Source organism: Dipodomys spectabilis, unplaced genomic scaffold (assembly GCF_019054845.1).
Source record: "Dipodomys spectabilis isolate Male_0828 unplaced genomic scaffold, ASM1905484v1 ptg000009l, whole genome shotgun sequence".
Lineage (NCBI taxonomy): Eukaryota > Metazoa > Chordata > Mammalia > Rodentia > Heteromyidae > Dipodomys > Dipodomys spectabilis.
Genome location: NW_024870686.1, coordinates 24,605,507 through 24,618,232, shown reverse-complemented (window position 1 = coordinate 24,618,232; position 12,726 = coordinate 24,605,507). Strand labels below are relative to the sequence as shown.

At 39.2% G+C, this 12,726-nt stretch overlaps 1 protein-coding gene across 2 annotated transcripts in view; it reads left to right on the top strand.

The window, feature by feature from the left end:
- Galnt7 (polypeptide N-acetylgalactosaminyltransferase 7) overlaps positions 1–12,726 on the top strand; it is a 122,959-nt gene that overhangs the window by 60,148 nt on the left and 50,085 nt on the right. For both annotated transcript variants that reach the window (XM_042701053.1, XM_042701056.1), the window contains exon 2: positions 9,349–9,809. In XM_042701053.1, coding sequence (XP_042556987.1) covers positions 9,349–9,809 — 461 coding nt within the window. The remainder of the gene's footprint in view (positions 1–9,348; positions 9,810–12,726) is intronic.

The window sequence follows — 12,726 nt, the reverse complement described above, 5'->3', positions numbered from 1 at the left end:
TGTACTTGTTTCAGCATTTTTTTGTAGTTGTTGTTTGTCATGGGGCTTGAACTCTGGGCCTGGGTGCTGTCCCTTAGCTCTGCAGCTCAAGGCTAGCACTCTATCCCTTGAGCCATAGCACCATTTCCGGTTTTCTGGTCGTTTATTGGAGATAAGAGTCTCACGATCTTCCCTGCCTGGACTGGCTTTGAACCACAATCCTCAGATCTCAGCCTTCTGAGTAGCTAGGATTATAGGCATGAGCCACCGGCAGCCAGCTGTTTTAGCATTTTGTTATTCCCCTTCCCCAATCCAAGTTAGATAAGTGTACATATAAGATGTAAGGTACCAAAATCGAATACAGTGACACCAGCGATATACCATAGGAGGAAGAACATACAAAAGAAACAACAGAGAATCACATAGTACATTAAAGAAAAACCTCTTATGTCCATACCTTAGGGCTCATTTCACTTAGCATCATCTTATATGGTCATATGTACATAGCTTTTGAGCTTTCTTTCCTTGTTTTTTTTCGGTGGGGGGGGGGGGGTCTGGTCATGGGCCCTGAACGCTGGGCCTGGGCACTGTCCCTCAGCTCAAGGCTAGCACTCTACCACTTGAGCCACAGCGCCACTTCTGGCTTTTTTTTTCCTGCTTATGTGGTGCTGAGGACTCGAACCCAGGGCCTCATGCATGCAAGGGAAGTGCTCTCCCACTGAGCCACCTTCCCAGCCCCAGCTTTTGAGCTTTCTGCTCATCTGATAAGATTATCATAGATACTAATTATTGCAAATAAGGGAAACCATGGGACCTATATTTCTTTGGGTCTGACTTACTTCACTTAACATGATTTTCCAAGTCTTTGCATTTCCTAACAAACAGGGCAGTGTCATTCTTTCTGATGGAAGCATAGAATTCCATTGTATATATATATGTATGTGTGTGTGTATCTATATATATGTGTGTTTGTATATACACACACACACTGACACACATACACACACACACACATATATATATATATATACATACATACATACATATGCTGCATCATAGGGAGCTCTATGTGAGTCTTTTGAGGAACTTCCATACAGCTTTCCAGAGTGGTTGAACAAGTTTACACTCCCACCAACAGTGCTGTAGGGTTCCCTTCTGTCCACATCTCCTTCAGCATCTGTTGTTATTAGAGTTCTTGATTATAGCCATTCTAACTGGGGTGAGGTGGAATCTCAATGTTCTTTTGATTTGCATTTCTTTTATGGCCAGAGAAGTTGAGCATTTCTTCATGTGTCTATTGGCCATTCTTATTTCTTCTTCAGAGAAGTCTTTCAAGACTTTGGCATACTTATTAATGGGGCAGTTGTTTCTTTGAGGATTTGTTGTTGGAGGATTTAAGTTTTTGAGTTATAAGTATATTTTAGATATGAGACCCTTTCTCTGTTGTACAGCTAGTGAAAATCTTCTCCCAGTCTGTGGGCTTTCTATTGATTTTTACTAGCTATATCCTTTGCCATGCAGAAGCTCTGCAGTATAATGCAATCCCATTTGTCCAACCTTTCTTTGATTTGTTGTGTTTCTGGGTCTTCATTAAGAAAATTTCATCCTAGGCAGCATGAATTTTTACCTGTGTATCAGAAATCTTAAAAAATTAAACAAAAGAGGTAAAACTAGCTATTATATAATCAAGAATTCTCCAGAAGGCAAAGCCTTAACATTTCAGTCCTAAGGATTACATTTGCATCTATTGTCTTATAATATAGTACAAAGTCTGGTTAACTTGCTTCAAAGTCTTAAAGTGTTAGGGTTGCTGGATTGCTTTGGGTGGAGCAGTTACTTTAGGTGGAGTCAACCATACTGCTTCCTCCAGTCTAATTAACTCTTAGTTTATGTCTCAGTCTGGTACTTAACAAAAAAAGGGAAATGGGCTGGGAAGGTGGCTCAGTGGTAGAGTGCTTGCCTTGCATGCATGAAGCTCTGGGTTCGATTCCTCAGCACCACATAAGCAGAAAAAGCTGGAAGTGCACTGTGGCTCAAGTGGTAGAGTGCTAGCCTTGAGCTGAAGAGCTGAGGGACAGCACCCAGGCCCAGAGTTCAGGCCCCACAATCAAAAAAAAGAAAAAAGAAAAACAAATGGGGCGATGTCAACATTTGTTAGGAAATGGAAAGACTTGGAAAATATTATATTAAGTGAAGTAAGCCAGACCCAAAGAAACATAAATCCATGGTTTCCCTTATTTGCAATAACTAGTATATGTCTGAGACAAGCAGAAAGGTCAAAAGCTATGTACATATGACCAGATAAGATGATGTTAAGCGAAATGAACCCCAAGATAGGGACTCAAGTGGTTTGTCTCTCTTGCTATTGTTCCTAACGTATTTATAATGTACCATGTGATTTTTTTTGTTTCTTTGTATGTTCCTCCCCCACTGTATAACCCCTGTTTTCACTGTATTTGATGTGGGTGCCCTGCATCTTGTATATATACTTCTCTAGCTTGGAACGGGGAAGGGAAAAAACAAAATGCTTAAATATAGATACAGGTTGACCCATTGTAACAATGAGTTGTACAAGACACTCTGTTGAAAAACAAACTTTCCAATTTAGGCAGGGAAAAACAAACTTTCCAATTTAGGCAGGGACTGGGGGAGATTTGTAGTTGTGGAGGTGGGAGGGAAGGGAGGGTAGGGGGAAAACAAAGGAGGAGATAACAATGCTTGATAGGAAATATACTCATTACCTTGCTCATGTAACTGTAACCCCTCTGCACAGTATCTTTACAATAAAAAGCATATTTTTAAAAACAGGGGGGAAAAAAGATAGCCATAACAGGAAGCTGTGATAAATCAGTCAATTTCTTTCATCAGATAATTCTTCTTTTCAGAATGTCATACTTTATCTTAGTGAGCAGTGCTCACAGCTTGTATAGAGGTTTTTTTTTTTACATTTACATACATTTACTTATCTAAACACACTTTCTCCATTTTTCAGTTCTGTCCTAAGTTGCTAACCGAGGCATTGCCACAGGGAAGTGGCCTGAAATCTCTTCCTAGTTTAAGAGTCTTAAAATATATATGGAAATAGAATCCTGGCCTATAAGGGGTGGCATCTTACAAATGCAAGGACTGGTAAGTTCTCTGTTTAACCTTTAGTTTATCTCTTTAAAGCCCTGATTAAGCAGAAAAATGGCTTGACCTCTGCTTGCCTCCCTGCAAGCCTCACGGCTCACCTGCAGTCGAATCTCAGCAGGCAGAAAAGAGCAAGACTTCGTGTCTCAGGTCAGCACAAAATGTCAGATGGATTACTTTAAAATCCAGCTGTCGATAAGCAGAGAGAAAAGGACTGCAGCCTGAGCACCTTACACTGCTACATCCTGCCACTGTGAGAATCTGAGCAGCCGCGCCCCCCCCCCCCCCCCCCCCCCCCGCCCTCAGGCACCCCTATTTCCTGTGATGTCTACTTTGACAATCTCCCTCCTTTCCCTTTGTCCCTGTTTCTTCTGCTTCTGGGCGAGAAAGGATGCTGGTATTTTTTTTTTCTAATTAAGTGTGGGGTTTTTTCCCCTCCCCCCCCAAGGAAATTTTTAATCATAGAATATTTATCTTATTATACTTATAAATTCTGTAGTTCTAAAGACTGATAACCAAATAGTGGCCATTTCTGCCACTTTCTTGATAAGTGGCAATCTACCAAGAAATCATGAGATAAGTATATACATGATTTGAAGTCTTTCCAGATACATCTATGGTTTCTAACCCAAACTTGTAGGTACTATCATTTTGCTCTAAAAACCATTTTGAAAAGCTTCTTTTGGACTTAGATCATTTCTACTCAGGCATGACCGCTTTGAAAAAATGGCATTCATAAGAAGGGTTTGGAGGTCGAGGGTTGGGAGTTGTAAGATGGCTAATGACCAGTCTGACCCTGTTTGTAGTTCATACTACTGTGTGATTATGATCCCTTGGCACATAAGATTGTTATAGATATAGCAGTCTTAAAAAGAAATTATCTTCTATTCTCTTTTCTATTTCTTCTCAATAGTGAATGATTTTTCTGTACAGTAAATGAGCTGTTACTTATGATGAAAATATCATAGTACTTGTGAGTCACAGAATCTCATTCACTCTCACAAGGGAGTATTTAGTTTTCCTTCTCAAGGGAGTTGAGTATGACATGGCTTTATAGTTATTCTTTGAGGCATATAACATTAAGATTTGACATGATTATTCTTAATTGACTCAGGGGTAGACAGACAATTCCAGTACTTTGTTCTTTCTGACTTCAGAGTTAATGGCATACAAGCTCTAAGAAGTGAGCAAATTCAATTTTTCTGGTGCTCTGTATATCATTAGAGTACAATGATCACCGAGCAGAGAATGTTATGTCTCTGGTCAATTCATAATGTATGTCCAGTAAGGGTCTATTTGTTCTAATCATGACTTGCCCGCTTCATTTTCTCCATTCTGTATGTTTCCCTTTTCTTTTCAGAGGGAGCTCTCTTACTAGCAAAGCAGAAGACTTAGGAGTCAATCATTTATTCAGTAAATATTTACTGAGTAGTTATATGTTGGGATAAGCATGGAGAATGTATGGTGCATAGAGATAGCTCTGGCCATTTCCCGGAACATACAGTCTAGTTCAGGAGTTGGGGACCTTTATCTAGTTTATGACATGTGCTTGAATATAAAGTTTTACCACTCATTATTGTATTGTCCGGCTGCTTTCACACTAGAGGCAAACTTGAATAATTGCAACAGAGAACTTGTGATTTTAAAGCCAAAAATGTTTAGTTCTTGATCCTTTCTGAAAAAGTAACTCCTGTTCTCTTGAGGAATGATGGGGACATTCCTTAAACGCTGGAGGGTAGAAAGTCAGCTTGTTAAGGAATATAAACTCTGCTGAGGTCAGAGGGCATCTGTTCGAGTGTTGTAAGCAGGGAGAATTAATGGTTCATGTTTGAATGTTAGCAGTCCCCATAGCTCTCGTATAGGAAAAACAGTGAAGACAATAGATGCATGTGTTAGACTGGGTAAGTGCAGAGGGCCTGAGCCAGCCTGTGTGTGTTTAGATTATTGACTCCACTGATTCTGTTCATGAGTAATTTTCCAATTTTCTATGTGGAGGATAACCATAGTACCTGACTTAGGTAATTAAGTAAGCGAATGTGTGTAGAGCATTGAGACGGTTGCTGACAGTCATTTCTATTATTGCTATTAGAAGTGGGAGTGGCTCAGTAGAGGCAGTGAAAGTCAAGATAACTGAAGCAGTCAAATTCGGGAACTCCCAAGTGTGAGAACAAACAGGACTTCATGTTCAGAGTCAGTAGCATAGATTAAAACCAAACTAGAAATTGAGGATGAAACGCAGGTCTTGACTTCATAAGTTGAGTGGATAGTTGTCCGGTCGCTGAAGGAGAGAGGATAGTAAACAAAAACGGTTCTGTGGCGTGAGTGAATGATAGGCTTAAGGATATGTTAAGTTTAGGTACCAGGGAGATAAATGGAAATAGGCTGAAAACACTTTGGAGATCAGAACTGTGATGTGGCTTGGGAAAGGGCCGTATAAAACCAGTCACCATGTTCAAGAGAGAATGAAAAAAATAGCCCTACTGGAAAAGGAACAACTGATAGACTCCTCAAAGAACCACACCAGTTTAAGATTGGATGAAGGATCCTTAGGTCAAAGAAGAGATCAAAACCACTTACTTTTAACAGGAAGATAAGCATGAGGTTTGAATCTATTAAAATGTCTCTTGTTAAATGGGTAAATTTGGAGCTGGGAAGGTGGGTCAGTGGTAGAGCGCTTGCCTTGCATGCATGAGGCCCTGGGTTCGATTCCTCAGCACCCCAGAAGCAGAAAAAGTCAGAAGAGGCACTGTGGCTCAAGTGGTAGAGCACTAGCCTCGAGCTGAAGAGCTGAGGGACAGTGCCCAGGCCCAGAGTTCAGGTCCAATGACCGACAAAAATAATACTAATAAAAAATAAATAAATCTTTAAAAAAGTGGGCAAATTTGAGAAAAGTTTACATTTGCAATCTTTATATTAGCACAGGCCAACCTAAACTCCAGTATATATATTTTACCATTTGGATAGTTGGATGTCATGTAATTCCTATTCTTGTACCTATATATACCTATATTATACCTATTATACCTATATTCTTGTATACAATTATCCTTCAATGGAACATTGGATAACTGAGTGGGTGGAGATGCTATGCTACAGATTTTGACATTTGTTCAAAACCATTCTTCCATAGCCATTTCCTTCCCCTCAGTTTTTGTTTGTTTTACCAATTCATTGGAGCTCATGTGAAAAATGGAAATTAGAGAATGACATCCTTCTGAGTTACTCTTAGTTCAATATTAACTCAAGTTCAGTAGCTTTTTAAAAAACAATAGTTTATTTTTAATTCACTTAAAATTCTACTATAAATCAGCATAATTTCTGAAAGAGCCAAGAGATAGATTGGAGAAATGGATACTTTTTAATTGAAAAGGTGATGAGCTGGTAAGGCAATAAGTACATTCGTTTTTAATCATTGTTACTCTGTCCCTCTTTATCTCACATTTAACCCTCCTTGGTCCATATCCCACATAGTGTCAAGTGAGTATCAATGTTGCTGTGGCTCATCCGTTTTTCTGCTGTTTCTGTGATTCTCTTCCCCTTTCACATACTGCATTGTCTATTATGCAAAATACAAGGTACAAAAACCTAAGAGAAATGAAGAAAGAAAAAAACAACAATAGAGAAAAAAGAACGAACTATATACAGGGTCTAATGAGAATCTCTTGTTTCCATAAGTTGGAGTTCATGTTACTATGCTTTGTTATATATAGTCCTTTGCACTAAGCACTTGGGTTATTGAGAGCCCCTGTTTAGAATCTCATATACATATTCTAATTCTTACAAAATGAGGGAGATCACACGACCTGCTTTTCGTTGGGTTCTGGCTTACTTTACTTGATACAGTTTTTTCCAAGTCTTTCCAAGAAATGGATACTGTCAATGAGAATTACCATTGTGCACTTTTCTTAGGATTAGTTGATTCCCAAGAGAATCTTTAGTCCTTCATGAATGTAAGATTTGTGGCATGGTGGCCTTCCACCTACTTACACTTAACCCTTATCAGGGCTCACATATAAGGCTCATGCTAAGTTCCTGCTAACCAGATGTGCACCAATCAGAAGCCTGATCCAGAAGCCTTATCTTCAAGCATATATCCCAAGAAAGGTGTTATGTTGATGTAATCAACCTGCGTCACACTTTATATTTTACATTGTTTTATAGGGAAAAAAATAGTGAAAAACTTTGAAATGACCTAACTACATGACCGACCCAACTTTTCAGACTATCATATACTTTCATTCTTGTTGGGCTATTTTACAATCTTGTAAATGACAGAAAATTGTTAGTAATGCAGAAGATTCTTGTCTATTGAAATGGAAATTGTGTTCAATAGAATACAGTTGTTTATTGCCCTATGGCTAGAGACCAATTTAATATATATTTGTAGGTTAGTATTCTTTTCATTTTTTTTATTTTTTATTTTTGTTGGTCGTAGGGCCTGAACTCTGGGCCTGGGCGCTGTCCCTCAGCACTTCAGCTCAAGGCTAGCACTCTACCATTTGAGCCACAGCACAACTTCTGACTTTTTCTGCTTTTGTGGTGCTGAGGAATCGAACCCAGGGCCTCATGCATTCAAGGCAAGCACTCTACCACTGAGCCACCTTCCCAGCCCTCCTTTTTATTTTTAACCAGTTGATAGCAACCTACATATATGTAGAGTTTTACTTTTGTATGCTTGTTTGGAATGGAAGGAAATACTGAGGTTTGAACCCCAGCCTCATACTTGCTAGGCAGGTACATTTACCACTTGAGCCACACCCCCAGCCCTATTCCGTATTCTTTAAAACAAAGTTTTAAACTTCACTTTTAATGGTAAGAAAAATGTTAATCAAATGGATGACAATTCTAATCATCTCATCATGGTGTTGTTCCTGTAAGATTCGGTTATAGAATCCTATCATCTTACTGAAACAGCAGACTGCCTGCAGCCTGCTTTGCAGTTCTCTGTTTGCCAGGCATCTTTCTTGCCCAGCTGTGTGTACTCTGTCCCTCCCATGTCTAATTATAGCAGATGGATCTCTCTTTAGGCTAATGGTTCTCAGGTTCAGATGCCTATTAGAACCAGGGGTGATTTTTAAAATCCAAATGCCAAGTCCAATTAAATCATAGCATCTGAGAGTGAGCCACGGACTTCAGTATTTTTTAAATCCACTGAGGAGATGCTAATAGTGAGGAACACTGCTTTGTGAATAATATTGGCTTAATGCATTGTACCTCAGAAGCAAAAGCACTCAGGATTTCTGCATAGAGGGACCTGCAGAGGGGATGAAGATTGTCCAAGTAGAAAAATATTTCTTGTTGAATACCTTTACTTAAAGATCTGTTTTTCTATCTGTACAACCTCTAAAATAAGGCAAACTAGGTAGGCATAGGGTATGGTTGAAAAGCCCACACTGAAGCTAAACACCAGTGGCACATATCTAGAATCCTAGCTACTCAGGAGGTTGAAATCTAAAAGCCCAAGTTTGTGGTACAAAGCCAGCCTAAGCAGATAGATCATCAAGACTTTTGCCTCCAATTCACCTGCAAAAGCCAGACTGGAGGCATAGCTCAAATGGTAGAGTGCTAGCTGTGCACCCAAATACATGCACACACACATGCATGCACGCACGCACACACACCTGACTTGGATATCGTTATTATTAAAGATTTTGTTCTGCTTTTCCCTCTGTTGTAGCTCTGAATTAAGCTAAACTCCTGAGTTTAATCAGTGGGACTACTGCGTTCACAACACTACTCTTTTCCTGTGCTATTCGGGGCAGGAAGCTTGTTGAGTAACGAACATATGTCATCCACTTAATACTATTGTCACCATATGGCTGCATTGTTGACAAAAGGTTATGTTCATTATGTAATCAGACAGATATCTGTGACTACCACTATTGCCCAAGGTTATTGAGTGTTTCAGTCAAACATCCTAGAAACTCATTGCTCTGACCCTTAACAATATACAGTCTTGAGAGTACTTTGACAGAGAGAGTTAGGTTATAAAGCATGAAGTACAAATGTGTTCATTCGTGTATCTGAAATAGTAAGGTGAGGAGAAAGCCTGCTGCTTGGTATTTTTTTCACCCTGAAAGGTATCTTCTAATGGGAAATCTTGGTTAATGATGGCTTGTAACCATTTCATTTTGCCTCAGGTTTAAAACTTAAAAACAACATGAAAATTTGTGTCATGAACTCTGCTGCAGTGCTTTGCCTTCTTGTACTCATTGTATATCCCCCCTCCCTTTTGTGTAGGAAGACAGAGATGTCAATAACCCTATGCCTAACCGAGGAGGCAATGGATTGGCCCCTGGGGATGCCAGATTCAAACCTGTGGTACCATGGCCTCATGTTGAAGGAGTAGAAGTGGACTTAGAGTCTATTAGAAGAAAAAACAAGGCCAAAAATGAACAGGAACGCCATGCTGGAGGAAATGCCCAAAAAGACATAATGCAGAGGCAGTATCTCACATTTAAGCCTCAGACATTCACCTACCGTGATCCTGTGCTACGCCCAGGCATCCTCGGTAACTTTGAACCCAAAGAACCTGAGCCTCATGGAGTGGTTGGTGGCCCTGGAGAGGAAGCCAAGCCATTGGTTTTGGGACCAGAATTCAAACAAGCAATTCAAGCCAGCATTAAAGAGTTTGGATTTAACATGGTGGCAAGTGACATGATCTCACTGGACCGCAGCGTCAATGACTTACGTCAAGAAGAGTAAGCAAACATCCTCTTCTTTCTAAAATTGGGACAACTATTGTTTTAATAGCTACTTAGATTATTAGGAATTGAGAAAATGCTTGTGCCTTTATTTCAATGAAATAAGGGGCCTTTGGTGAGAAAAATAGCTAGAAGGCACATTATTGCACTATGGAAGGTATGATGTGTAAAATTCTGGGGTTTTCTCTCCAGATTGCTACCAGTCCAAATTTTTTTACTTCCAGTTCACAGTGAGAAAATGAGCTAGCAAGAGAATGAAAATCAGCCACATTATTAAATACTTTATTAGCTTAGTGGATACTTTTTTAACAGCAGAACTTCCTTACTGTGTTGATTTTCCTTCTGGAGCAAAGAAACTCCTCATCTTTTGCAACAATGGCAAATAGTAATACCTTTCTGAGTGTGTCATTCAGCTAACTACATCTGTGTTTCCTTTGATTCTTTTGTTTTTCTTTTTCCCCTCCTTACTGACACCAATAATTGAGACACTTGAGGATATACAAAAGGTTTTCTCAGCTAGAAACAACAAAAAAAAATGTAACCTATGCTTTAAAATTCTTTCCCTTGTTATGATTTTAAATGGAGAATTTGCAACTCCAAACTTTGGATAGACAATGACTATTAACTGAGGTCAAGTTTTTCTCTGTAGTCTTTTAATATTCCAAGTTTAATAGTATGGATTCTGAGTAGATCTCTCCATTAATGGGGATATAAATTTTAGTCATCACTGTTAGAAACCTCTCAAATCATGTTCCTGATGGTATAGTGATAGCATAATCCTTATTATTTTAAAAGACCAACACATCAGGAACAAAATGAACCCACTCTCCAAGCACACACCAGCATAATCTATGACCACAAGGTAAAATTTCATGCCTAATCTAAGGCATCCCAGTAGATTTTAGGCATCCATTCAAATAATGTATAAAGCAGAAATGGTAAGTGAAATATGCAAAGAAAGTAAGAGTGGAACTATAGCATCATGAGATTATATTATATATACATATACATATACATATATATATATATATATATATATATATATATATATATAAAACAGAGAAGAGTTAGCATCGCACAGGGCTGTGAAGGAAGTATATTGGAGCAATGTATTCCTAGTACAGGTTTTCATAGTTATAAGGTTGCCAATAGAAGATGCTCAGTGAAATTTGAATTTCAGATAAACAAAGGAAAACATTCAGTCTAAGTAAGCTCCAATACCTCACGGGAAGAAGAATATTTAAGTGCTTTTTGCTTATCTGAAATCCATACTTTCCTGAATCTCCCATATTGTATCTGGCCACCTGCTAGTCAGGAGGTGGGGGTGGGTGGAGCAGAGTTACAGTTGTCTTGTGAGAATGCTCATTAGGACCCATAACAATATCTGTGGTTCTAAATCCAGAGTGCGCCCCAGTTACCTAAACAAAGAACTCAGTCCTGCACTACACTCTACTGCAGAGAGCTCCGCTACAGAGATGCTGATAGCGTTCTTGCTGTTGTATTAAAGGTGAAAGGGAGGAAACAGGCGAAGGAAAGAATCTACTACTTACTCTCTTTCTCTTGTATGCCAGGATATACTATAAGTTGAATTTTATTCTGGAGCAAAGAAGCATTTCATCTGGTTTTGAAACAAGAGGGGGAAATAAAAAGCAATCCTGATCTGGGTATCGCATGTAATTAGCAACTGAAGTGTGGGAGTTCTTACCTGGGTATGTGAAGTCTGAGGCTCAGAGGTATGACTTCCTTGTATAAACCCAAAAGATGGGGCAAAGCTGTAGTTCATCTCAAGATGGTTTGGTGTTTCCACCATATCACACTGAATGCATTTCTCTAGACAGAGCACCTGAGTAAGTGAGCTTAGCAGTGTGCAAAGAAAATATATTTTTAATTTTGCATCATTTAAATATAAGTATAGCTAATGTTCAGTGTTAGAAATATACTAAGGAAACTGTATGATGAACAGGACATAAAGATATGACAGGAGTGAATCCTCTGTTCTTCCCTCTCTTCACCCATCAAGTCCAGTCTGTTTTCCAGGCTTCTAATTTCTACATCTACACCTCCTAGGACCATTTCTTTCATCTCCATTGCCAACATTGTGCCCAGATGACCATCATCTCCCCTGGAATCCTGCAGAAGCCTCTCATTTCCCATTATATGGAAACCAATGTGGTCTTTCAGAAACCCAAATATAACTATTCTGTACCTTCCTATTGTACTTCAACTAAAACCCAGGCTCCTGACTTGCAGTAGCCCTCACGCTGTGACTCTGAAGGCAGGGTCTGCTTGTGAGCTTCCCTCGTTACTATACTCCTCCGTAGTGCCCATGCTACAGTGGCCTGTCTGTCCCCTCTCTTTGCTCTGCCTTTTCTCTCCTTCTTATGGCTGGTTCTTCCTGCCCTTTAGGTCTCCATTGGACCTAAAGTACATCTAATTTTTAAGGCCCCATCTTTATTCTATAAATGCTCATTTGCCATTGCATTTATAGTATTTATAATTTTATAATTAAATACTGGGTTATTTAGTTTGTTAAGAGTCTAGTCTAGAAACTGCAATAAAGGACTATGTCTGTTTTCTTTGCTAAGTTATGCCTAGTGACTGACACGTAGAAGTTCTGTATTACCAACTTAGTAAATTAACTTTTGAGGGAATGGAGGATGAATGGATCTGCCTCTAGTTTCACATCTAAAATCTTCTGTTAGATGTCCTCTGCAAATTTAGTTTCCTAATAGTTAAAATGGGTCTAGCAATATTAACCTCTTAAGGATTTGGGATTCAACTTAAATGACCAGAAATTCTGAAAAGGAGTAATTCATAAGCTAGAATGTGCAAATGGCTCCACCCCTCCCCAAGCTTTGCATATTACCTGTATCTTCGTACTTTCACTGACAACATGCTGGGAACACACCAAACA